Genomic DNA, 26,854 nt, shown 5'->3' on the forward strand with positions numbered 1-26,854 from the left:
GCCCGTTCCTTGCTCATACATGCAGCTGTTCCCATTCTCCTTGTACCGTTCCTTACACACCCAGGTACACCCATTCCACTCACAGCCTTGGTCACACACCTGACCACCGAACACTTTGGCACACATTCGTTGCTCGCACACCTCACCAATACACCTCTTCGCGCCCCCTCCTCGGTCACCTCCTCTGTGACAATCACAGGTGTGCTCTCATTCGCACACCCAACCACGTGCCTCACCACCAACTCCAGCGTGCATTCCCACTCACGCTCTACCATTCCAGGTGTGCATCCTTCCATCCCAGGTGTACATCCTCGCTCACCTGTCACAACTAACTCACGCTCCATGTCACTCTCACTACTTTCACCTCCATTCCTGACAGCGCACTCACCCTTACTCTTGACAGCACACTCTTTCCCCATGCACCTGTCCGTCACACACCTTTCTCGCGCACACTCTCCCGTTACACCCTCTGTAACACTCACCACAGGTGGACACTCTTCCTTACTTCTGACAGCGCACTCTTTCCTCATGCACCTGTCCGTCACACACCTTTCTCGCGCACACTCTCCCGTTACACCCTCTGTAACACTCACCACACCGCGCTTCCACGTGCTCCCTCGCACACGCGCTACGACCGACTCACTCTCGCCAGCACACTCACTCCTTGGCACGCACTTTTTCCTCACACACCCCAGAGTCGGACTTTCTTGCACACCTCCTCTTTCGCACACCAGACCTGTCGCACACTTCACCAACGGCCTCTCACGAACACCCGGGTCTATCTCGACCCCCAAGCTTATTAAATCCCCTGGCGCTTCATACGCACGACCATATTGGTCACCACTTACACCGGGTCCTCTTCCTCTTCGCTTCTCCTCCATCACCTGCGAATCCCTCATCCGGTTAATGAGCACATCACGATCCAAACACAGACTTTGGACCAATTCTTTTATCTCCTCTTTTATCTCCTTGTTATCCCCTCTCCGTCGCTTCTTAATTTCGCTCACCCCTTCTTCCACTTCTTCTAATTTGTGCCTCACCTCTTTTATTCCCCGGTACGTCTCCTCAAGCTCATCCTCTAAGGCTACCTTGACCGTTTCCAGGTGCGTCCTCACCCGCCGGTCCTTCGTCTCCATTACCTCTATCACCTCGTCCAACCTCGTTGTCAGTCCCTCACGTACCATCTGACATTCCCTCTTTGTCGCTATTAAGTCGTTTTTTATGTCGTTTTGTGTCGCTTTTAAACCTCCTAATACCGCAGTGTTCCTTTGAACCTGCTCCACTAACTCCGTCTGTCCCACCGTCAGCTGCTCCACCTCTTGCGTCAGGTCCTCTATGCCCCCTTGTAACTTTACAGTCGCCTTTCTCACCTCCTTTTCCATGTGCTCCTCACAGTGCCTCACCTCCTCGCGCACTCCTCCGACCTCCTCACTCACTCCTCTTCTGATCTCCTCTCCCATCACTTGCATCTCCTGCCCAGATGCCACCCTCATCTGCTCCATTTCCTCCCTGTGAGCATCCAGTTTGGTTTCTACCCCCATTCTGACCCCCTCTATCTGCTGCCCCATTTGGTTAACTTCCCTTTCCGCTTGGTCCCTCATGTCCCTCAATTTGCCTTCCATGGTGTTTTCTAACCCCTCTAACCCTTTTTGCATCCCTTCCATTTGATTCTCTTGAGCGGCCATTCTGTTTTCTACCCCCGTTAACCCCTCCTGTATTTCCCCTAATCTATCGTCTAATTTCCCAAATTTCATGTCTAATCCCTTAAAATTATTGTCTAATCCCTTAAAATTATTGTCTAATCCCTCACTGGTACCCCTCGCTTCGTCCCTCATTACCCCCATTTGCTCACTCTGAGCCCTCGCTTCGTCCCTCATTACCCCCATTTGGTTTCCCATTACCCCCATTTGGCCCTCTAATCGCCCACTATCAACCCTCATTTGGCCCTCCATCCTATCCATTTTTGCATTCAGTTGGGTCAAGAATAATCTGAGGTCAAACCCGGTTTGCCCAGCGTCCCCAGCCGCCACCGCAGGCTCGCCCTCCGCGGCGACGCTATTTTGGGACCCTTCAACCACGTGAGCGAGCGCGCCATTTTGCGCGCCCGCTACTTCGTGCGTGACGGCGCTATTTTGCGAACCTGCCGCCCTCACTGCTTCGCTCTCCTCATGTCCCTCAATTTGGTCCTGGACCGACCCTACCTCACTCTCCTTTACCGGACCCCAGCCGTCTTGATCCGCCATAGCGCGACTTGCAAAATTCGAGTTTCGTAAAACAAAACAAATTTCGGCCGCTCCAAATTTTGACCAAATTTTTTTTTTTCCTCTATTCGTTTTTTTTTTTTCTTCAAAATTTGGTCGGGCCTCGAATCTCACTCCCGACACCAATTGTTACAGATACGACTTTGATGGTATGGTGGGCCGAGCGGGATGGCCGCCGTATCCGTACAAGTTACCCGATTGTACTCGAACGTCGACGAAGCCGCGCTATGCTGGCTCAATAGGAAAGAAAAAGAAGACACCCGGCTGGGTTACAATCACACAATACGACACCAGGGATACGGTTCTCAAAGGTTGTTATTACAATTGCGGAAGGTTTAGATTACAGGGACAAGAGGGAAACATAGGAAGGTGGGCACTTAAACACACTCTTATATTAACCCTAGACAGACCACAGATAAACGGGACAAGGCTCACTCACACGGGGTTTGATGGCCAGGAAAGCGGCAGTCGATGGCTCAGGTGCACCTGGCTCAGGGACAGAATCGCGTACGGTGGTGTCCAGCAGATGCGGGGAGGTCGCTCAGCGCTCGTGGGTCGCGACTCTGGTGGAGATGCCGGGGAGGTCGCTCAGCGCTCGGGAGGGTGGCGTCTTTGGTGGAGATGCCGGGGAGGTCGCTCAGCGCTCGGGAGGGTGGCGTCTTGTCCTTCCAAGCTCGGGGCGCATCTGACGTCACGTCCGGCGCGGGGCCGCGTATATCCGGCGGGGAGTCACGCCCTCGCTCGTTAGCTCCGCCCCATATGGCATCGGCCCATGGCTTCTCATTGGGTGCGGGGGTTACCGGCTCCGCCCTTGACGAGGGGCCGACTGGGAGCCCCCTTCTGGGTAACCCCGTCGAGCACATGTTCAATGGCGGCCAACCGAGCCGGAGTGAGGACGCATAGCCGCTGTTGTTGTGGTTGTTGTTGGAGCTTGAGATGATGGGAAGAGATGCGGGGAGGTATGGGAAGGTCCTAAACTCCTACTGGTGCCATATCATCACATTCTGGTGCAACGAAGAGTCATAATTAATGGAAACAAGTCCTTAACTGACATAGATTAAGAATAACTAGCAAGATGTCCTATAATTGTCTACGTGTGGTGCGGGGGACCTGGGCACGACATTTAATGGGGGAATGAAGGGGAAGATCGGCTCTAATGGGTGTTGTTTACAGACAATGGGACTAGGGAATGGGGTAAGGGGAGAGTTGGGGAGTATCGGAGAAGATAGGGGAATATTTACAAGCGGATATGGAGGCCAAATTCCATATTCGCAACAATATATTATATTACAGAATTTAAATCAGAAAATAAAAAGATATGGCATTGACAAAATTATTGACACCTGAGACTTAATATTTGGTAGCACGGCCTTTGGACAAAATAACTGCAGTCAAGCACTTCCCATAGCCATGAATGAGCTTCCTCCACGTCTCTAGTGGCAGTTTGTCCCATTCTTCTTGTGCAAACTGCTCCAGTCCTCCCAGATTTGAAGAGTGCCTTCTCCCAACTGCTGTTTTCAGATCTCCCCACAGGTGTTCAATGGGATTTAAATCTGGACTCATTGCTGGCCACTTCAGGACAGTCCAGCGTTTTGTCTTGAACCATTCCTGGGTGCTTTTTGAAGTGTGATTGGGGTCATTGTCCTGCTGCAAGACTCATGACCTTCGACAGAGACCCAGCTTTCTGACACTGGGTTCAACATTGCGCTCCAAAACGCCTTGGTAATCTCCTGATTACACTCGCCAGAGGTTGCATTTTGCATTGTTGCATTTATTGTTCAAGTTCATTATTGTTCAGGTTTTTACACATTCAGGAAGGTCTCCAATTAAGGCTTGATTATGCCTTGACAGTTGATGCAGCTGATGACAGAAAAATCATCAGAGCTGTGAAGAAAAACCCTGAAAACAAGTGTCAGTGACATCACCAACAACCTCTGGAGTGCAGGGGTGAATGTATCGCAATCTACCTTTCGCGGAAGACATTGACAGCAGAATTACAAATGCTACACCGCAAGATGCAAACCAAAAATCAGAACCAAAAATAGAAAGGCCAGATTATAATTTGCGAAGAAGTACAGAGGTGAGCTAGTGAGTTCTGGAACAAAGTTTTATGGACAGATGAGACCAAGATAAACCTTTACCATAATGATGGAAAGGTCAAAGTGTGGAGAAAGGAAGGAGCTGCATATGATCTAAAACATGCTACCTCATGTGTGATGCATGGTGGTAGTCATGTCATGCCCTGGGCTTGCATGGCTATCTCTGGAACCGTCTCACTCATCTTTATTGATGATGTAACTCATAATGGCAACAGCAGAATGAATTCGGAAGTGTACAGAAACATTTTGTCTGCATATGTACAAGAAAATGTCTCCAAACTCATTGGGTGGCACTTCACCATGCAGCAAAACAAAGACCCAAAACACACTGCCAACGCAACCAAGGTCATCGGAGGAAAAAAAAGTGGAAGGTTTTAGACTGGCCATGTCAATCTCCTGATTTAAATCCAACTGAGCATGCATTTCAATTACTGAAGAGCAGACTAAAGTCAGAAACTCCCAAAACAAACAACAACTGAAAATGGCTGCAGTGAAGGCTGAGCAAAGCATCTCAAAGGAAGACACCAAGAGTTTGGTGACGTCGATGGGTCACAGGGTCGATGCAGTTATTACAAGGAATATGCAACCAAATGCTAAGTTTTATACTACTTTAATTTACTTTATCTTAATCTGTTCCAATACTTATGCTCACATAAATTGGGGGGGGGGGGGGGGCTGAATGTGGAAAGTGCTGTTGTTCTGCAATGGTAAAACATATATAAATAGAAATACCAAGAAATAAAATCTGACATTCTGTACTTCTGCCTCGTATTCATCTTTTGATCTCAAATCCAAATTTCTTGAGTATATGGCAGTAACAACAAATTTGACTTCACTGTTCCAATACTTATGGAAGGAACTGTATACACAATAAATACATTTAAATTGAGCAACAAGGCGTATGGCCCATGCTTTATATGTAAAATGGATGACAAAATTGCATCAGCATATAAAACCACCCTTACACTTTAGACTGATGGATGCTGGGCAAAGTCAAAATAAAGACGATATTTGTGTTTTTATTACTTTCTTCATGCAAATAATTTTTTTATCACAACATTGTATGTATGAGCAAGCTTACAGTTACAGAAAAAGCACGACTTCCTTCATCTACATCCATGGAAATAAGGCCTGACCTTTGCTTCCACATGGTAGGCGATTGAATGGGGTGTGCAGCGAAGAGGGATTTTCCGTACAGGCCATGATGCGTCGTAGGAGAGGTGTGTTGGTAGGACTCCGATCCGCAGGTCCCCCTTTTTGTGAGCAAAACAAAGCACGAGAAGAGAATGAGTGTACGGTCGGTGCACATTCTAACTGATGGCATCGATTATGCACTTTGACGAAATAGGAATCGGGATTAGGCTGGGGGGGGGGGGGGGGGTCATACAATCTTCCATCAAAGTCGTGGTACACCTCGTTTCCTGCTAACTCAACCCTATCTGCTCTCTTTGCCATTCTGTCTTCCTCCATCTGTACCAAGTGTCCAGCCCACTTGAGCCGGATTTTTACCAATCTACCCATCAATCTCTTCCTCACACCGATCTCCCCCCTCAGTTAATCAATTATTCTATCCACCTTCTTCGATCCTGCAATCCTCCTGACCTATTTGTTCTGGCAGACCTGCAACCTCTCTCTGTCAGAACCACCATTTGGAGACTACAAAGGTATGGCAGGGCAGGTGTCACACAAGTCACCAAGACTTTCTGTTTCAATTTCCTTGACGTCTTTCTGTCTGCCATTACACCCTCCACCCTCCTCCACTCGTGAAATTGCCTCATCAACCGGTCTGTCAGTGGCCGTGCCATCGACCCAGGGGACTGCTTGCTTCCTGGGGTATCAATGGAACAACCAGACTGTCTTCGAGCAACAAAGTGGCGCTTAGAGGGCACCCGATGAATCATTGTCCACCTATGTGGGAAAGTGTTCATCAACACATAATATTGCCCGTGTACACACACAAATAAGAACCAGCACCAGCGTCAGCAGGCAATACAGGGAGAAACCCATGCATTTAAATACCGATGATTAATCCTCAAAATCTTTCACATATCAAAGGCAAACCTGGCAACCCTCCCAAAGTCTTGAGTAAGGTCAAGCGAAACTAAAAAAACAAGAGGTTTTTGTGTATACAAAGTCAAGGCTCATGGAAGAGCTATAACACAGAACGGATGAAGACGCAACATAATAAAATGAACGGTATAGAGAAATGGGGGGAATGCAAACAGCAGGGCTGAGGGACAAAATAGACGGAAACGGACAAACATGGGATATGGGTGGTAAGAATGAAGGGTAGGGAAGATGCAGAGATACAGGAGAGAGTGTGAACAAGATGGATTTGAGATAATAGTTTGATACAGGTGAAAGGCTGCCTCCTTCGAGAAATTACTTGCACACCGAGTTATTCCAGGGGCTTCTGGTGGCTAGGAATGCTATGTTATAACACTGAGGGGGGCCGGGGGTGTTTTGGGGGGGGGGGGGGGAGAGGTGTTCAATGTCATACAAGTTATAACACTGGAGGGAGTGGTGGGGTGGGGTGGACGGGGGCTCTATGTGGAAGAATTTGTCACATCCCTGTCTGTATGATATCTAGACAGTTGTATTTACAGAGTGGAGTTATTCAATTTCTACCCTCACTGAAACCAGCATTGGCTCAATGTTTGCCAAAGACGATTCTCCTAAGGTGTATAAACTCTTCTTACTTCTCCAATGTAAGCTCCTCTTACTTCCAATGGTGCAAGGATATCTATTTCTCTACAATGGTTGGATGGATTACTGTCATTGCTCCCCCACCCCCCTCCCGGACCATCCTCCCACTGCAAACTGTTCGAGAACCAGACTCAAAAGTTCACTTAAAATCGGAACGTTTTTAAATCAATCGGGATTATGATCAACAAAGGCATGAAGGTAGAATATTGATAAAATATTTAAATCTCTGGTTCAAAGTTAAACGCCAAATCTATATACCTCCAGCCACCATTCTTTGGCATTTTCAGCCAAAAAGCCACCAGCCCACCATTCTTTTGCTAATCCTGCCAATTACAGCCCTCCGGCAGTTCTGCAGGGTACGAGTTCTTTAAGTTCACGGTTGTGGTTGTTTCGGTTCTGCCCTGTTATAGGTATTACACCTGACTAAGTGTATGTGGACATCCATTTTGCAGTTAGAGCAAGTGTCTCACTCTTTTCTACACAGAAGATGGCCCACACTGGAAGTGACATCACAAGCAAAATTCCTTCTTTGCCATACCTTTTCCATCTTTAAATGCACACACCTGCTTGTTGAAGTACAGAAAGCCCTTAGGACAGTTGATGTTGTGGAAAGGAGCAAAAGAATCAACCGACCCATCGACAGTCATGGGGTGAGTACGTAGAGCACCACGAGATGTCATGAAGAGCCAGTAAGGGCAGGGACCACAAATGAACACCTGCAAAAGAAATAACACGAAGTCCTCAAACATCACCGGCGCACGGAAGACACGAGAGAGACAGGCCGCTCTTTCGAATAAATCTGTTTAAATCTCAAAGAATCCCCACTAAGCAGGATTTTCTCAAGTACCCGACAGGTACGACTACCTCTTCCTGTCAATGCAAAGCATTGAACGAGGCCCACTCACCCCGGCATAGCCAGCGATGTCGTCAAAGTATCGGAAGTGACAGACGTGTCCACGTCCTGACGGCTCTTCAGCAGGCATGGGTATCTTACGCACGCCGAAGCGGCTTCGCTTTTCACGCAGCAAAACGTTGTGCTGGATCTGCTCATCAAGAGTAGAAACCACGCTCTTCCATCAACTCGTTTGTACGCAGACAAAAACGTTCATCACAAATCCATTCACACACGAAGAGGGCCACGCCGTTCAAAATGCTCGACCAGAAACCAATCTGCATGTTCAATATAGCTTACCCAATAGTTTGTCGGTGCATTTTGCAATCCCTGTGATTTAATTTGATATGCATTTGAAGAAGAGAAACCTAATAAGTATTTGGTGGGACAGACTCGCGCTAAAATACAGGCGTCAGTCTCTGCATCGCTCCCAAACCGTGTATCAAATGCATTTACACGAGGCAGGTTGCAATTTATATACTGTACAAGGTGAGCAATGTCACTTAAACATGCAGGTAGAGTGCAGGGCAAAGGCAATTTCATGGGGAAAAAAATTTCTACAAAAGGTGAAAGAATAGCGGGACTAGCTGCAGAGAGAGGGCTTTGTGAAGGAAGTCATATGGAATGTGAGATGAGTGGCGTTTGAACAAAATGGCGGAGAATCAAAGCAGCACAAAATACAACCACTGGCCAGACAAGCAAAGAAGCAGGTATGAAGAGGGAGATGGGGTGGCATGAGCCTTAGACCGTGTAAAAAAGAAATACATGGAGTGATAGACATCAAAGCAGAACACTAGTGACTCACGACATTGAGGAACTTCCTTCAGCACACCAGTGAGAACACACATGATACACATATTTGCACATTTTTTTCTGGTTCATATTTGAGCTCATTTATTAAAGCCACACAAAGTCCAGAGCAAAACATAATTGACGAACACAAGGGCAGCCTCTCTTTACTTTATGCCGTCCCTTCATGTCTATCATGCATGCTATGTTGCTTTTCCATTTAACAGAGCATGTGTATCATCATCTGCTGAATACACCTCACCACCACCTGTATACTTTGCTTCTCCATTTCCCAAGGTTCAAAGCAAACAAAGGTCTGTTGTGGTAGTACTGTCTAGTAGCCACAAGCCGAAGCATGTCCGTGGGTGTCCGGAGCATGTAAAAATGGCCCGGTCGAATTTCACACCCATGAGGAGAGACAAAAACACCACAAAACCAAAACCACCGACTCTCTTTCAGCCGCATGCAGGACTGAGCACGTGTTTCAGAGTTCTATGACTGTTAGATAAACCAGCTCCGAAAGCTCGACCATTCTGCTCTCGACTGTCGTAGACTCCTCCCCTCCATGCCCGTTCAAACGAACCCACCAATCGGTGTGTTGGATGAAGCAACGGCTCATTTGAACCAGCCATAGCAAGTGGGCATGTACAATTGTACATGTATCGTAAAATGTCAAGCACACATGTAGCTTGACAGGAAATGCAGGTGGTGGTGAAAAGTGTACTAATGGCCGACAAAATTAAATACCACCTGATAGCCAGGTAAAACCTACCATGTACGGCCCAATATTGTAATATTTGCATTCTCAATGGAATTATCAAAACTAATTAGTAAAACATGTCACTTAACAAAGATACACACAAAAAGCACGATTTTCATAACATTATGCTCAGTGACGTCGAGAGAATGGGTCCATTTCTGGTAACTCTGGGAGTTGTGATCAATCAATGGGTAGCATACAAAATCGATGAGTGTTACCGGTCTGTGTTGCCAAGTATAAATGCCCCAAACAGTGCAGGTAAAATATTCAGAAAATAGATTATATGGAACACGTACCTTTTTAAACCGAACTCTGAGATTGTTGTGGGCGGGTGTCGAGTCATAAGGAAATGCTTCGTAAATGAGCAACTCTTGTTCTACATTGGCCTGGAGTGAAAATAAAATTCAACCTTTGTGTAAATTCCACGAGCAAGGCCTCGGTAGCATTGAAGTGATCGACTCCCACTCACTGGGATTACGTACCAGGAGGAAGGGCCGAGACTTCTTGTGGCCCAGACCAACAAGCATGATCTCGTGCACCCTGAGGACCTCAACCTGCCTTCCACACTCATCCTTCTTGATTTCGAGGCCAGAAGAGCTGTCCATCAGGACACGCTGTCCAGCTGGGAAATTCTTCGCCATGAAGATGAGTCGCCAATCTGGAAGCCTGTATATCTACGGGAACCATAAAACCCATCGTTTGATTTTGGTGCAATCCACATCAATTTTTTTTTTATTCCACAACAATGCCATAGTTGTTGCATAACAGCAAAACCATCCTGCAGTCCGGTGACACACACTTCCCTTTGGTCTCAATGGTGATCATTTATATGGCACAATAAAAAGAAAGCTCATAAGTTATACAACACAGAAAATAAGAAGAGGAAGAAACGAGACGTAATTTGACGTCGCGACGTCGACATATCTGCTTCCACCCACATTACGCCTTTGCTTACTCTAACTTTGACCTAAAATCTCAAAACTATTTGACCTCAATATCTATTTTTTACATATTGTTATAGCCTGGGGTTCGGGGTCTACTACGAGGGGGTTAGCCTCCATTCCCTCCCGACTTACCAGATCTGCGGCTGCCATGCACGAATAACTTCGTACTCGGCAGGTTGCGAACCAGCAACTACGAATGCCAATTGGTCCGCTGCGTGATAGCAGGGTCCAATCGTCTGACACCGCTTATCTGTACCACGTGACGGTTTCAATTGGGGAACGTACCCGCAGGCAGTGTACCACTTTCTTTTGTTCCTGGATGGAAATTTAGACGGCCGAGCAACCGTTGGTATCTGCCTGGCCAATGCTAATTTTGTTATGGCCGATCACTACTCTGGGTTAATATGTCGTTATGCATTGGAGATGGGGAGCTAGGGCCTCCACTCATAAGGGGATAATTTGCCAGGCAGTGTATTTGTTACGGTGCGAGCAATGGCGGACCAATGGAAAAGACATTCACGGACAGAGGGAAAGGAAAAGTTTAACAATTTGATTCGTTTACAAATATTTTCGGCGAAACTTATTGAAAGGATAGAAAAAGGACAAGAGGCAGAAACTTAGCTTTTTCTATGCTTATGATGATTACTATGAATAAACACAAGGGCGCCCAGCATACATTCATGGGGGAGGGGAGGGGAACGAACGTTGGGATCCTGTTAGCAAAATGGTTACGATTTTACCAGGACCTTGTTGTGTCGGGAACCGTGCAGGTAAGAGTGCCAGGGACACGTGGAGAGAAAGCACGTCGTGATCTCGTGCTGAAAAATAGTACGAATCATGCACACGTGCAGAGCATAGAGAGTCCGATGAACACTTGCAGAGTGCAACCGGCAGGCAGAGAGCAGGCACGTGCAGAGAGAACAAAGTCCAGGCCTTTCTATCTAGCAGAGAGCGTCATGCAGGCACATGCAGGGAGAACAAAGTCGAAGGCCTTTCTATCCAGCAGAGAGCGTCATGCAGGCACGTGCAGGGAGAACAAAGTCCAAGGCAGCAGAAAGAGAATCAAGTCATGGCCTTGTGCAGAAAGAGAGTCCGTCGTGCACACGTGCAGCGAGAGGGAGCAGAGAGAGAGACCGGCCGGCAGGCCACGTGCACAGAGAGCGAAAAAAACACGTGCAGAGCGAACAACGTCCAAAGCCTTTCTACCTGGCCCTAGAGAGGGTGGGGGCTATTTGAGGGTGTTTTCCGGGCTCCGATTGGTGGAGTTTGTTACTCTGCCCCCACAAGCCCTCTCGAAGGGACTTTTACCATGACACTCTTTGGCGAAGGGACTATTATTGTGATGTTCCATGGCCCCTATGGGACATAAGGCTGCCTCATCTTGTGGACACCATTGCGACAGGTAAATTAGATCATGCACTTGGCTGGTGTGCTTTTGAGCCTGCATGCACTGCCTGGCAAATTATCCCCTTACGAGTAGAGGGCCTCGCTCCCCATCTCCAACGCATAACGACATACTAACCCATATAAGGGGAAGGGACTAAGGCAATGGTCTGCTATAAAATAACTATTCTAAGGGACCTGTATGGTGGTTGCCATTACTTATTAGTGGTTTCCCAAAACCACAACAATATGGATCATGGTACGTGTACTTAGTTCAAATCCCATAGCCAATGATATCACATTAACAGAAGTTTTCATGTAACCTTTGACCTATGACTTTTTAGTAACAAATAATCTATCATGGATGAACACACTGACAGAGGTTTATACATACTTGCACCAAGTTTGATTTAAATCCCTTCAACTGTTCATAAGTATCACATATTTACCTGACATGACCTCGGACCTTTGACCTCTTGACCGCATAATCGCATCATCTTTACATAATCATACATATTTGTACCAAGTTTGACTTAGATCCCTTCAGCCGTTAAGTTATTGCGGTAATGACAACCTATCACATACACACAGACAGACGGACAATAACGGAACATAGGTTTAGTTTGAAGTGAACATAGAAATCCGTGCATATGGTGAAGAATCACATTCCTGTGAAAAGGAAGCTTGTAATGGTGAAAAGGAAGCTCCGCTGAATAAATTGTTGAGAGACATTGGTCTCCATTCATATACATTATTTAAAATGAACAATACTTGATTCGATATGTTATTCACAACAGTGACAGGCCACAGTTACCTCCATGTTGCCATTCTCACGGACCAACAAACACCAATGGGTTGGCTGACTTGGTGATGCGCTTGGGATATCTGGAGGTGGCTTGGAGGTTGAGCGCGCAACTTCCTCTTTCCTGATTTGCCCGAATACAGGACATGACTCGCCATACAGCAACTCTTCCTCATCGTCGACCGTACTGTACAGAAGAAACACAATGTACATCCACGGATTACCCAGAATACAACAGTACCTCCTGCATGAATGTACAAAATGCTAATGTGCAAGACTGATAAAATACAAAATACTCTGGCAGGACTGTATCTATGAAGCTCACCTATGGCACATAGTCAGCATCAGGTACAAGCAAAACTACGACTACGCAATGACATTGATAAAAATGAATAAAGCGGAAGGATGGCAATGAAGACTCCAAAATAAATGAGGATCAATGATACTTTATTCTGTGAGGAAAGGACACCTTGGCTCTGTAATGAACAGGTCATCATCCGTCTGGCTCTCTCTTGAGGGTTCATCACGTGCACGACCCTGAGTTGGACTCTCCGTGCAGAACAGCCCACTCATATCACGGTACACACACAGTGTCTGAATTCGCACCATCTGATCCACAAAGCAATGGCATTATTGTTCAGTTCAATGCATTGGAGCAACGTGTGTGTGTGTGTGTGTGTGTGTGTGCGTGTGTGTGTGTGTGTGCGTGTGTGTGTGTGTACACATATATATAATATATATATTTCTAACAACTGCCTGGCTCACTCATACAAATGTTTGGTACTTTCTAGGTATGCTATAATGTTGGAATTTTGTATACTGTAATAATGTAACTCAAGGCCAAATATCTCAGGGGGAAAAAAATCATAAAACTGTTTGCAAATGTCCGTAAGTGCAAATATCCTTAAACAAAGGTCAGCTGATGCACCCTCCCTCCGATTACGAAGGGTCACGTGACAGAAGACAACGATTGGGATGTTAGATGATCTTGCACGGCATGATCACTCCCTAAGGGAGTGGGTGTTTCTCCATTTTATGACGGTATGATTAAAGTGGCTGTGGGCTTGTGTTGTTTACGAACGATGTGTTCGTGGTAGGAAGTCATAAACATTTACCATTTATAGACAGTTTACAAGTGGTGCAGTGCATATCTTAAATATTGCATGTTCACATATGCAGTCGGAAATCTGTATCAGGCACCCTGGTTATAACAAACATTCAAAACATGTTTTCACCAATGCGCAGCTTCCTGTATTCACGTTCCACACAACTTCATCAATTGTCCAAAACATCAAAAGACGTCAAAAATCAAAACATTTATATTATAAACACCACTGGGGGTGTATTGATACAAATATATAAATGAACAGGATTGTAAATATCAATCGACATACATGGGAAAATTACACGCCCAGACTGGGAATCGAACCCAGGTCCTCTGGTGAACCGTACCAGTGCTCTGCCATCTTTACCATCATCTTTACCTTTATCATATTTACCATTACTTTACCATCATTGTACCTGCTCATTTATATAATTGCATTGAAACACCCCCAGTGGTGTTTATAAAAGAGGACATGAATTTGTCCCCCCATTGGAGGAAGACCCTCTTGTGTTCAGGCCATTGGTGCTCCTATGGTTGGCAGCGAGTGCCCCGGAAGCATTGACAGAGAGTGGCAATCATATGTGTGGGAAAATTGCATGCTCAGTCAGGGTCGCTCAGATAGCTCAAATGGCAGAGCATCGGTACGGATCAGCAGAGGACCTGGGTTTGATTCCTGTTCTGGGTATGTAATTTTCCCACATATATCAATTTAAATATAATGATTTATGTACTAGCCGAATGCACCCGGCGTTGCCCGGGTTCTTTTTGAATGAATTTACTACTATAATTCAGCTTTTACTCACGGCAGTAGCAGATTGACTCCTATAATTCAGCTCAGCTTTTAATTGCGAAATGGGCCCAGCCTGGCCGAGGCCGCCTCGACCGGCCTCGCCACCTAGCCTATAACCTTTCCAGGGTCCGTCCCGACATTTTTAGTTCTTTTTGAATGAATTTACTACTATAATTCAGCTTTTACTCGTGGCCGTAGAAGATTGACTACTATAATTCAGCCCAGCTTTTAATTGCGAAATGGGCCCAGCCCGGCCGAGGTGGCCTCAACCGGCCTCGCCACCTAGCCTATAACCTTCCCGGGGCCAGTCCCAACATTTTTTGTCTTAGAGGTTTCCTCCTATCTTTCACTGTTCAACGTTCAGGAGATTAGCGCATGCAGACAAACAAACAAACAAACAAACAAACAAACAAGAAGACGTCATACGGAGCACGATACTTGCAAAATCCGCCCTCCCCCCCCTCCTCCCCCCCCCCCCCCCAAGAAAAAAAATTCCATTGACACAGCAAATTCTCCATTTCATCAAGATTAAAATTGACAATCTTGATGAAAGCTCGGGTCAATAGGAAGAAAAGTGACGATTTTTCAGATGAAAAATGCTGATTTTGGAAGGTTGACCCTGAGTTGACCTTTGACCTCAAAAATAGTTCGTTTCCCTATTTAGTGACTCAATGTGCAAATGCTCTTCAATTTTCAAGTCAAGTGGATGAAAATTGAGTATTTTTGAAACTTGGCCTATGTTGACCTTTTGGCCTATGTTGACCTCAATAATACTTGGTGGTTGAATTCAGTGACCAGATATGCAAGTCCTCTTCAAATTTCAAATCAATTGGATGAAAATTGAGGATTTTAGAAACTTGGCCTATGTTGACCTCAAGAATACTTGGTGGTTCAATTCAGTGACCAGATATGTAAGTCCTCTTCAAATTTCAAGTCAATCGGATGAAAATTGAGGATTTTAGAAGTTTGAAAAAAGTGGCTAACCTTTGGCCATTGTTGACCTTTAGGCCCATGCTGATCTCAAAAATAGTTGCTGGTTGAATTCAGTTAGCTGATATGTAAATCCTATTTAAATTTCAAGTCAATCGGATGAAAATTGAGGATTTTAGAAATTTGGCAAAGTTGGTGACATTTGGCATATGTTGACCTTTTGACCTTTTGACCCCAAAAACAATAGTCAGGCAGATAGGTGTATCCATCATAAGAATTGTGGGTTTAGACGTACAAGCATGAAATTTGGCACAGTCATAGATAATAATCTAATGAATAATTCCAGATATGGACCCACCGCGAAAACGTCCTATGGTAGCCATGGCGGCCATTTTACAAAATGGCCGTTTTGATCGCGATTATTTTTTACCGGACGACACAAATGCTTCTTTATGTTCTAATGAAATGACTCTAGATACACATATATGCCATAATTGTATTCTCCAAATGACCACAATTTGCATTTGTGTTTCCAGCAATATCAATTAACCCACCAAGCACTGTAACGGTAACTTATATTACTAGATAGTTCCAGTTTGATCTTGTTTATACGTCACAATTTTCTCCACCACACTGGCACAAAGCGGTACATTTCAAACTAGCTTGTTTGCACTTGCATCGTCCCTTGCAACCCTTTTTGCATTTACAACAAATCAGCTCCCTTGATGAAATGCTGGCTTCAGGAAGCATGGACCACAGGGGTTTCCAGTTGTGGGGATCGATCCATCCCCAATCCCCAGGTGAGGGCAGATCCATAACAACCTTGAGCATGTTTCCCCAGCAGTGGCCACCCGTGTACACAGCCCTCTTGATTTGTTGTACCAGGGCTCCTCTGGTAGGAGGAATAGCTTGCATGGCTCGTCCTTTCTTCGTGAAGAGTGCCTGTTGAGCTTCGTCTATGTTGACGAGATTGCTGGTGCGATCGTAGAGAAGAATGGTGAACCGCTCGAGCACTGAGTCTAGACGAAAAGTTGATGCCTCACGGAGTGGTTCGGAAGTTGACACATCTTCGCATAAAAAACAGACATCCGATGCTGCCACTTCATGATGAGCGACTTGACGAGTGTATTTCTTGGATGGAGTAGCATCAGGGTCGCAACCCTGTGTGCATTTCCTTTTTTCTGCTCGTTGTAGTTTTATATTATTGAATTTTGTATGGCAAGATTTGTGCCACTTGGCATTGTTCTCCAGAAACGTAGCTTCAATGCCATTCCCGTCATCAAGGCGTCCTAATTCTAGTGGCATCGGTAATTCGTGAAGTTCATTGAAACGTCTGATGTTGAAGGCAATGGTAGAATAACCAACTCCAACATCGTGCCGTTTTGATTCTGCTGGGCATTGCAAACTTTCTCGTGTGATTTTTTGGCACAAAACGCACTTGTTCCAATCCGTCTGTACCTGCGCCTTTGATTGTCCAGGTTGCAGTGGATCCACTAGCTGATAACTCTTAGACATTTCGCTGTTCGAAACACCAACTGAAAAAAAAGATAAGATACGATAACAAGTTGCAATAAATAAATAAAAACTTTAATTAATTTGCTAATTTGCACTTTATTTAATTTGCTAATTTGCACTAATTTGCATAAAAATGATACGTGGGACATTTTTTTAACTATTTAACATAGCAAATCATTTTCTACACATTTTTTCCTATCTATAGACACCAATGAGAAGTATATTTCGGGGGGGTGCACGAGACCCCTATCTAGCTACTAGACTAAAAGCGGCCATTTTGTAAAATGGCCGCCACGGCTACCATAGGACGTTTTCGCGGTGGGTCCATATCTGGAATTATTCATTAGACTATTATCTATGACTGTGCCAAATTTCATGCTTGTACGTATAAACCCACAATTGTTACACCTATCTGCCCGACTACAATAGGCTTCTTTCTTTTGACCAATTCTACCATTTGGTGAAGTTTCGTGAAGATCGGTTGAAAATTGTGACCTGTAGAGTGACAAACAAGCAAACAGACAGACAGACAGAACCACAAACGCAACCGACCAAAATACTTGAAAATCTTCGATTTTGCAAGTAACAAACAAACAAACAAAAACTTTCTTTTATATACTGAAACGCAAAAGAAACTTACCACCTTTGAAACCTTTAAATATCAACAATAACACTGCGTGTAGTAAATGTGTGAACTTATTTGTGGACAATAGTGTCCTCACTGTCAGACAAAACGGTCACGGATGGTCACTTGAACCTTCAATGGTCACTTCATAGCACAGCTGTTGAACAGCCGTTTTGACTGTCAGTGATTAGCCAAGGGGTACGGGATGATTTTAAAGAGCTGCACGTGATGTCTTGATATTGGCTTTAAAAAGGCCAGTGCAAAATGGGCATTTCAATCAACGTGCCACGATTGTCAAGGGATCAACGGCAGCGTGCCCTGGGCATGCTGCAAGGCGGACTGAGCTACCGTGAGGTGCCACGTCGCCTTGGCTGTTCACACCAGACGATATCGGCCCTGGTGGACAGAGACACCCTCCACAACTCTGCAGATGACAGACCTCGATCAGGGAGGCCAAGAGTCACCACTGCAAGGCAGGACAGGCAGATGGTCCGAAGTCACCTGCGGGATCGATTCCGTCCAGCATCCCGCACTGCGGCAGAAACTCCGGGGTGTGCAAACCCACGGATCTCCAATGATACTGCACGAAGACGACTGCATGACTATGGCCTGACTGCCAGAAGACCATACAGAGGCCCCGTGATGACGGCTGCCCATTGCCGCAACCGACAGAGATGGTGCCAGCAGCATCAGCGGTGGACCTTGGCGCAGTGGAACGAGGTCGCTTTCAGCGATGAGTCAAGGTTCTGTGTGGACAGTCCTGATGGGCGTGAGCGTGTCTGGAGAAGAACTGGCGAGCGATATGCCGATTGTTGCGTGCGTCAAGCCAACAGGTGGGGTGGCCCAAGTGTGATGGTGTGGGCCGCCATATCAGGCCGGTACAGGACGCCACTGGTGGTTGTGGATGGGAATCTTAATGCCCAGCGGTATGTGGATAAGATCCTGCGACATCATCTGCTGCCATTCCTGCTAGACCACCCAGAACTGAGAACCTTTCAGCATGACAACGCTCGTCCCCATGCTGCTCGCTTTACCACTGCATTTCTCCAAGGCGAGAACATCAACACTATGCAGTGGCCTGCGCTCTCCCCTGACCTGAATCCCATAGAGCACCTGTGGGATGAGCTTAGGAGACACGTAGTTGGCAGGGCCAGGACACGGGCAGAGCTGCTTCAGACATTGAGGACTGAGTGGGACAGAATCCAGCAGCAATCCATCCAAAGACTGGTAGGCAGTATACGCCGATGATGCACTGCCTGTATCCAAAACAATGGTGGCCACACACGCTATCGAAAGGGGACTGACATTGCACCCTGTGCTGTTCTGTACTGTAGAACAAACTGATGAGATGGTGTATCTTGGTCAAAAACTTGACATGTCATCAATAAAATGCCAATGTTTCAATTAGCAATTGTTGGTTTGTTTTATTTTGAACTGTTACAATTTTATTACATTTCAAACAAGTGGTAAGTTTCTTTTGCGTTTTCGGTCTTTTTGAAGTTGGTCAAAATGGTAAAAAATTTCGGTCAAAATGCCCATTTTGCACTGGCCTTTTTAAAGCCAATATCAAGACATCACGTGCAGCTCATTAAAATCATCCCGTACCCCTTGGCTAATCACTGACAGTCAAAACGGCTGTTCAACAGCTGTGCTATGAAGTGACCATTGAAGGTTCAAGTGACCATCCGTGACCGTTTTGTCTGACAGTGAGGACACTATTGTCCACAAATAAGTTCACACATTTACTACACGCAGTGTTATTGTTGATATTTAAAGGTTTCAAAGGCGGTAAGTTTCTTTTGCGTTTTCGGTCTTTTTGAAGTTGGTCAAAATGGTCAAATTTTTCGGTCAAAATGCCCATTTTGCACTGGCCTTTTTAAAGCCAATATCAAGACATCACGTGCAGCTCATTAAAATCATCCCGTACCCCTTGGCTAATCACTGACAGTCAAAACGGCTGTTCAACAGCTGTGCATTGAAGTGACCATTGAAGGTTCAAGTGACCATCCGTGACCGTTTTGTCTGACAGTGAGGACACTATTGTCCGCAAATAAGTTCACACATTTACTACACGCAGTGTTATTGTTGATATTTAAAGGTTTCAAAAGTGGTAAGTTTCTTTTGCGTTTCAGTATATATATAGATAAAAGATAGAAGATGATCACGAATAAATGAAAGTAGAGTTGTCGATCCAGATTTGGCCCTTGTTATGAGCTCATCAGGCACCCGCTCATCATTCATGACGAAACTAAGCTCGGTTATAAATACAGATCAAACCCCCTAACTTGACGAGGCAGCAGGGCATAGATCGAGTCCCATCAAAGCACTTGCTGCATGACCTGTTAGTAACAAGTGTCATTTGCCACACAAACACATTGTGTCCGTCCCGCTCATGAGACTCACGATATTACGAGACCTACAGGAATGATTAGGAAATGGAAAACTCACTAAAACAAAATGAATGGGTGGAGATTCACTTTGGCTTCTTAAAATGGCTTCAACTACCTAATAAGCTCACTAACATTGGTGTTGGTTGAAGACCACCACTTTGAATGTAAACAGTTAATCAGAAATTGTGGGAAATCAGGGAGGCCTGCGTGCCAAGACTCACGCTGTGCAGGGGCTGTTTAGTGACACTGAGCCAGGCAGAGCTGCTCCCAGACTCTTCACGCAGTTGAAGCTGCATCATGTGACCTTCAGAGCTCAGGATGATTGCGTACGGGTCAGCCACTGAGCAGTGCACCACGGGTGCACCCAGATCGAGTGGTATGTGGTGCACCTGTCGTGCTGTACACACACACACACAAACACACACACACACACACACACACACACACACACACACACACACACACACACACACACACACACACACACACACACACACACACACACGTAGCCTGTCAATCTTGCACATGAAGAGGAAACATGTCTACAAGCCTCACATTAGAGAACTTGGAATTTCTCAAATCACATTCAATAATTGATTAAACATACATCTTTAAAGCTTTCTAAGGTGAAAACTAAAGTTCGAAATGAATTTAGTTTGAATATACTGTATATATATACATATACACTACATGGCCAAAAGTATGCGGACACCTCTTCTAATTAGTGGATTCGGCTGTTTCAGCCACACCCATTGTTGACAGGTATATAATAGGTATATATACTATATAGGTATATATATAGGTATATCTATATATATATATATATATATATATATATATATATATATATATATATATATATGTATGTATATATATATATATATATATATATATATATATATACCGACGATTTTGAGATTTGTAAAGGCAGCTTAATAAAGGTTAAAAGCTTGCCCCCCATAGATAGTCACACGTGCAACATGTAGCATCATTTGTTGTATAGTTATGTCTTAGTATATGTGAGAGTAGGCCCCTTCCAGTGTTAATCCTGCGTTGTGTAAAGACAGGAGGATAGGCCCTACTTCTACAAACCATTCCACGTCCATAGGCTCGATCCATTGCGGCTAAAAAGCCCTGGTTATGCTGGGCGCGAGTTAACACGAGGTGGGCCTCAGAAGGTGGAGGAGGGTTGAGGTCGGCGCAGCAGCAGTGGGGACGGTAAGCATGAGCTACCAATCAGGGCTCACAGCGTGTGGCTGCAGCACTGCGTCACAGGGTGTGGTTGGAACATCGATCGGGCTAAGAGGGTTGGCAATAAAACCGATTGCGCGAAGCCCCCACCTGAGTTCTGAGAAGGGAGAGGCGCTTGAACAGGACTTGCAGAGGATAAGCGCATTGTGAAGGACTTCCCGGGGACTGGCAGAGGAGAGAGAGGACGTGCTTGAAGATGATCACTCGCACTGTATGAACTTGGCTACGAGGGATACGTGGGCGCAGCCAGGGCGTTGATAACTTGCGCGGTTCAGCCAAAGCGAGTGAACGCGGCTGAATAACCGCCAGCCGCGCTAAGTCCGCCCTCTACCGTTCGCCCCAAGATTACCCGTTTGTTCGAGCGACACGATACGAGTTCCTGCCTTCGCCTACCTCCATCTCCGCGGGACGTGCCGGGGACCGTAGAGAGCCGGACGGGGCCGGTCCTAGACGACCACCGCGGCGCTGGAGAACTCCTGCCCATCTGCAATCCCCGTGTGAGTGTGTCAGACGGGCCCGTTGTCTTTGGGTAGTAAGAATAAGACTGTATAAGGATTTCCCTGTGTCTCTTCGTCCTGTACTGTATATACGTGCCATAATAATAAAATCTATTTGTTCTTCCTTTTCTTCTGAATTTGATCGTTCCTGTGATTTCTCCATTGACTAAGCGTGGCACGAATAAGATAGCTCCAATCGGGTTCCACTATCTATAACAGCGCGGATCACGTGTACGCAAACCGCTCGGCGTATCACCATCACACGTGGTTCGTGCGAGGCTTATTTCCTCGCTTCCAGGGCAGCGCTAGTACTTAGGTACGAGCGAATTTGGTCCCGAAACCCTATTTGGTGCTGTCCGGAAGGGACATAATAGGTCTCGGGTCGCGCCAGGTCAGTAAGGACAAGGGAATTAATCCCCCCTTGATAAGGGGAGAAGGCCGGCAGCAGATCCATAACAATTGGTGTCAGTAGTGGGATTTGGAACCCAACCATAATTTTGTTTGGACAAATTTGGCCCAAAATTACGAGCGACCGAAATTTAGTTTTTAAAATCCAAAATTTTTAATTCGTGCCATGGCTAGCCAAAGCGATCGGATGCCGGTGGGGGTAGAAGAGGAGATAGATGAGGAGATAGAATCAATAACCCAGGACCTACAGGAAGAATTGGGGGAAGAAGAGGCAATTGATGAGGGGCCGGCAGCAGGGGTAGAAAATGGCGGCGCCTCGCACGAGGCAGCGGAAGCCGAGCCCGTGGCGCCAAAGAATGTGGACCTATTTATGGCACAAATATGGGCCTATATGATAAGGTCGGACCATAAAATGGATGCAATGAGTGGGCAAATGGCTAATCAGATGAAAGAAATGGGCGGTCGATTGGAAGTAGAGGGGGACAAATCAAGGGCAGAAATGCAAGAATTGGGGGACAAATACATCGGGGGAATAAAAGAAATGGGGGAGAACATTGGGCACATGTTGAGCGAAGAGGTCACATTGGTACACGACGAGGTAACGCGGTGCGAGAAACGTGGGGAGAGCGAGGTAGAGCCAGGTAGAGCCGAGCACGGCTGCGTGGACCGAGGGAATAGAAATCGCGACTCGGGGTGTAAAAGAGCCGAAGGCCGCCGAATTGGAAAAGCAAATTTTATTGGCGCCGGCGGTCGTCGAGGACAAAGAAATGTGTATAGTTGAAATTGGGGCAGAAGAGACGGCAGGTATAGAGGAATTATCGCGGGAGGAAAAAATAGAATCCGCGCAAAGTCCGTGTTCGCATTGTGATGCCATGCTTGCTAACAAAAATGAAGGTTTGCAGGTGCGGTTGGCAGAGAAGAGAATCCCGAAGGTGAGTAGGGGTGTGTATGGCACGAAAGTGTTTGGCGGGAAAACATTTTTGGCGCGCTTGGGATCCCGACGAAACCCGGGCGCTCGTGGAAGGTCCTTTGTGAGGTGTACGAGAGCGAATGGCGTGCGTGTGCGAGAGAAGTGTGCGCCAGAGCCTGAGTGTGTAACAGGAGAGTGTGTTACCGAGTGTGGGGGAGAATGCACACCGGAATGTATGTGGGAAGAGTGTGTTGAAGGAGAGTGTGAAACAGTGTGCGATGGCCGAGGAGAGTGGGAGAGGATGCACACCAGAGCGTGTTGAAGAGTGTGTGCAGGAGTGCACACCAGAGCACGTGATTGGGTGTGTACTGGGAGAGTTCACACCCGTGGTTGTTACCGAGTGTGTAACAAGAGTGTGCGCGAGGGTGTCGATGGCCGTTGGTGTTACAGAGTGTGGAACGGAGTGTGTAGAGGAAAAGTGTGTGATAATGGAGTGTGCGAGCGGCGTGAGTGCACCTGTGTGGTGTGCACCTGAGTGTGTAAGGGAAGAGAATGCACAGGAGTGCTGTAATATAATGCAGGGGGTGTATGGGAGGCGCTGGAGCGCCGCGTTGTGCGAGTGAGGGACGGGTCGCGTGGGGTGAGAACGCGACCCAGGCATCGACGCAGACCAGGGTAGCGTTTCGGGCGACGTATAGCCGACGCGAGCTCTCGGTGCGCGGTGTGCTTTGTGTGCAGCGGGGATCGGCGGGGATCGTTGCCGCGGTGGCGTGCACGATTCGGGTCGGGCCCCGCCCTGTATGGTTGGTGCCGCGCCTTGGCGGGAAAGGCGATCGGCACGGTTCAAGGGGAGGATCGGAGCCGCGCCCCCTGGCGGCTGCGGTGCTCCGACCGTGGGCGGTTGGGCCATCGTGCGTGGGACCGCAAGGCACCGCGCAGAGATGGCGCCTTGAACCTTGGCCCAACCAAGCCTCCTCCCCTGAATCGAAAATGCCGGAGGGACCCAACCTACAGGCGACCAACCACCCGCATGCATCGCTCGGCTTTTCGAAGCCGAGCTGTGAAAATGTATTCCCACCCGACGAGGCTCAAGTGGAGTGGACGGATAGCGATAGTGTTGGCGAATGGTACCCTGCGTGGAGGGATGGTAGCTTTACCATTCCTCACATGATTTCGGGCTCATGAGCATTAGATTAGGGGGATGGCAGTGAACATGCACATGGAGGGACCAGCGATGGTTACCTCCATGGGGCACCGAAGCTAGCCGAGGGCAGGCTAGGTTAATTGTTAGGGATTTAGATGACTTTAGAAGACAAGATTTAAGTAGTGACATTTGTACAGGTAGAGGGGATGTAGAGAGATTAGTTGGATGTTAATGACAAGGGTGTGCTTAGTGTAAGGGAAGACGGGGAAGCACGAGGTTTAGGGGAAGTAGTCAGCAAGATGATGCTGTGTGTGTGTGAGGATGGTATTGAGCAAATGAGGAATTGGTCGAGAATCACTGTGTGTGTGTAGTAGTGTGTGAGGATTTGAGTATTGGAAAATGCGGAATTGTGTTGGAGTGTATGGGAAAAGGTGTAAGAGCACAAAAGGTGTGTGAATTTGGTGTGCGAGAGAAGTGGTGTGTGACATAAATGGTGTGGAATGCTTGGTGCGAAGGAGTGAATGGGGGGGAGATGGACCCCTTCACGAATACCCAGGGAGGGTAGTGTAAAGCCAGGTAGAGGGCTTAGGTAAATTGTTTGGATATTGACACCTGTGGTGCGGGAAGTAGCAAGAAGTGCTTGGTTGGGTGCATGAGTCTATGAAATGACTGGGCGTGTGGGCTTTGTTGGTGCGTATGGTTATTGGAGCACTCCGCCACTGGTAGTTTGTCGGCCAGGTGAGGCCGCAATTAGACTCTGGGAGCCAGTTAGGGTTGTGAGTAATTGTTCAATGGGGCCCGAGGATCCAAGAGAAGGACCCAGGTAGCCCAATGCCAGTGAGGGCATCAGAGGGGTAGAGTGCCAGGAGGGGTCTTCCCTGGTTTAGGTAGTCGCAGGAGTAGGTAAGCTCGGGTGTCGACTTCAGTGGCAGAGGTGCGCAGGTCGGTAGACCTGGTAGTGGAGCCACACGGCCCAGCCCCGAAATTGTGCAAGGGCACAGTAGGAAAAATTGAGGAGTGAGACCCAAATTCATGGGCGCCGCAAAGTGGTCAATGGGAATTGGTTTTTAGAACCACATCGTGTAAAGATGGCCAATTGGCAGGGTATGACCCCAGGTAGTTTAACTGAGTTAATGTCATTAGTTTAGTTAGGAATTGAGAAATCCCTTCGCGCCATCCACATCCATTCACCGAGGATGACGAAACTCCGCACCAGGACTATGTGAACGATTTGAGTAAGTGAGACGCATCTCGACGTGATGAGATATTGTGGGTGTTCCATTCCTTCCTTCCTGGGAGGGATTGGAAGACGAATTTGGAATTAGAGGGGGATATGGGAGACAGAACGTAGTGACGAATTTGTAAATATAAGGAAGGGCTAGGGTACTGTAGTATAAGCCGACGTTGGGGGGTACGGACGGTTAGGGACGAGTCTGCTCTGCTCGCTCCTCCGCGCCCCTCGCGTTGCATTACCTTGTGTTGATGTGTACCTTTGTGCCCTTTCTGCTTTGCTGACCGTGCTTCGTCTCTCCCCCCCACCCCTCGACCCACTTTGGAGTTGTGCAGCAACACCGAACAGTGCAGCTGCACCTTGCTGCACATTTGTGCCACACATGCTGCACTTTGCTACACCTGTGCAGATGAACTGTACAGTACTTTGCTGCCTTATTCTTTATTATAACTTTGCTGCACATGTGCAGCACTTTCTGCCACAGACACTTTGCTGCACATCATCACATTACACATTATGGACCACAGGTTTTGTGGCCTTACACTTTGCTGTGCAGTACTTTGCTGCAAGCTTACCTTGCATCTTCGGACCACTTGTTGTGAGTGGCATCAATGTCACGCAGTTGGACCACATAGGGTTGGCCCTGCTGGCAAATCCAATAAAACGAACACGTGTTTTTGTACATTTTTATTATTGGTGTGCGAGGAAAGAAGAACTGTAAGTTTTTATGCACGCAGAAGATGCAGGAAGACAGAAGATGCCAGACCAACAGCAAATGTGAATGGTGAACTGTGAATTGATGAATGTGTTTTGTGCATTGCTGTACTTTTCTCTCGCCTCCATTCTTCTTTTCAAAAAGGACAGGTCCTGGGTCATAGAACTGTAAATAAGTGAGATTGTGATTGTATATAAAAGGCTGCCCACCGGCTTTATGTTTAGTTTGAAAATAATTCCGCAATTCGGTTAATTGTGGGTGCGAGTCTGTTAGATAGCTACTCAACGCAGTCGGTGGGACATATTTAGTGTTTTAAAACTGTCACATACACGGGTTAGAATAAATGTTAGGGGGAACCACATCTAAGTGTCACACGTAATTAAAAGTTAGTCCCAACTCTTTCTCAAAACCAGTCGTTCCAGTAGGTTCGACTCGGGGACGAGTCTGACGAGGGAGGGGGGCAGTGTTGTGGTTTTGAGTCTGTCAAGTGAGTTTAATAAAGGTTAAAGTCTGTCCCCCATAGTTAGTCACACAAGCAACAGGCAGCCTCGCAATAGTATAGTTATGTCTTAGTATTTGTGAGCTTAGTTCCCTTCCAGTGTTAAATCTGCATTGAGTAAGAGCCAGGAAAATAGGCCCTACTGCCACCGATCATCCTACGTCCGTAGCCTCAACCCCTTTTGCGTTAACGTTGGTTCATATTGGGT

General features: G+C 46.7%; 1 protein-coding gene across 2 annotated transcripts in view; it reads right to left on the reverse strand.

The window, feature by feature from the left end:
- Positions 1-26,854, reverse strand: part of CPSF1 (cleavage and polyadenylation specific factor 1) — a 146,949-nt gene that overhangs the window by 39,890 nt on the left and 80,205 nt on the right. For both annotated transcript variants that reach the window (XM_068126028.2, XM_068126027.2), the window contains 8 exons: positions 20,213-20,388; positions 13,106-13,245; positions 12,649-12,823; positions 9,990-10,181; positions 9,804-9,893; positions 7,972-8,109; positions 7,630-7,782; positions 5,497-5,613 (listed from right to left, as the gene is read on the reverse strand). In XM_068126028.2, the coding sequence (XP_067982129.1) occupies positions 5,497-5,613; positions 7,630-7,782; positions 7,972-8,109; positions 9,804-9,893; positions 9,990-10,181; positions 12,649-12,823; positions 13,106-13,245; positions 20,213-20,388 (1,181 nt within the window). The remainder of the gene's footprint in view (positions 1-5,496; positions 5,614-7,629; positions 7,783-7,971; positions 8,110-9,803; positions 9,894-9,989; positions 10,182-12,648; positions 12,824-13,105; positions 13,246-20,212; positions 20,389-26,854) is intronic.

This window comes from Myxine glutinosa, chromosome 10 (assembly GCF_964187855.1).
Source record: "Myxine glutinosa chromosome 10, kmMyxGlut1.1, whole genome shotgun sequence".
Taxonomy (NCBI): domain Eukaryota; kingdom Metazoa; phylum Chordata; class Myxini; order Myxiniformes; family Myxinidae; genus Myxine; species Myxine glutinosa.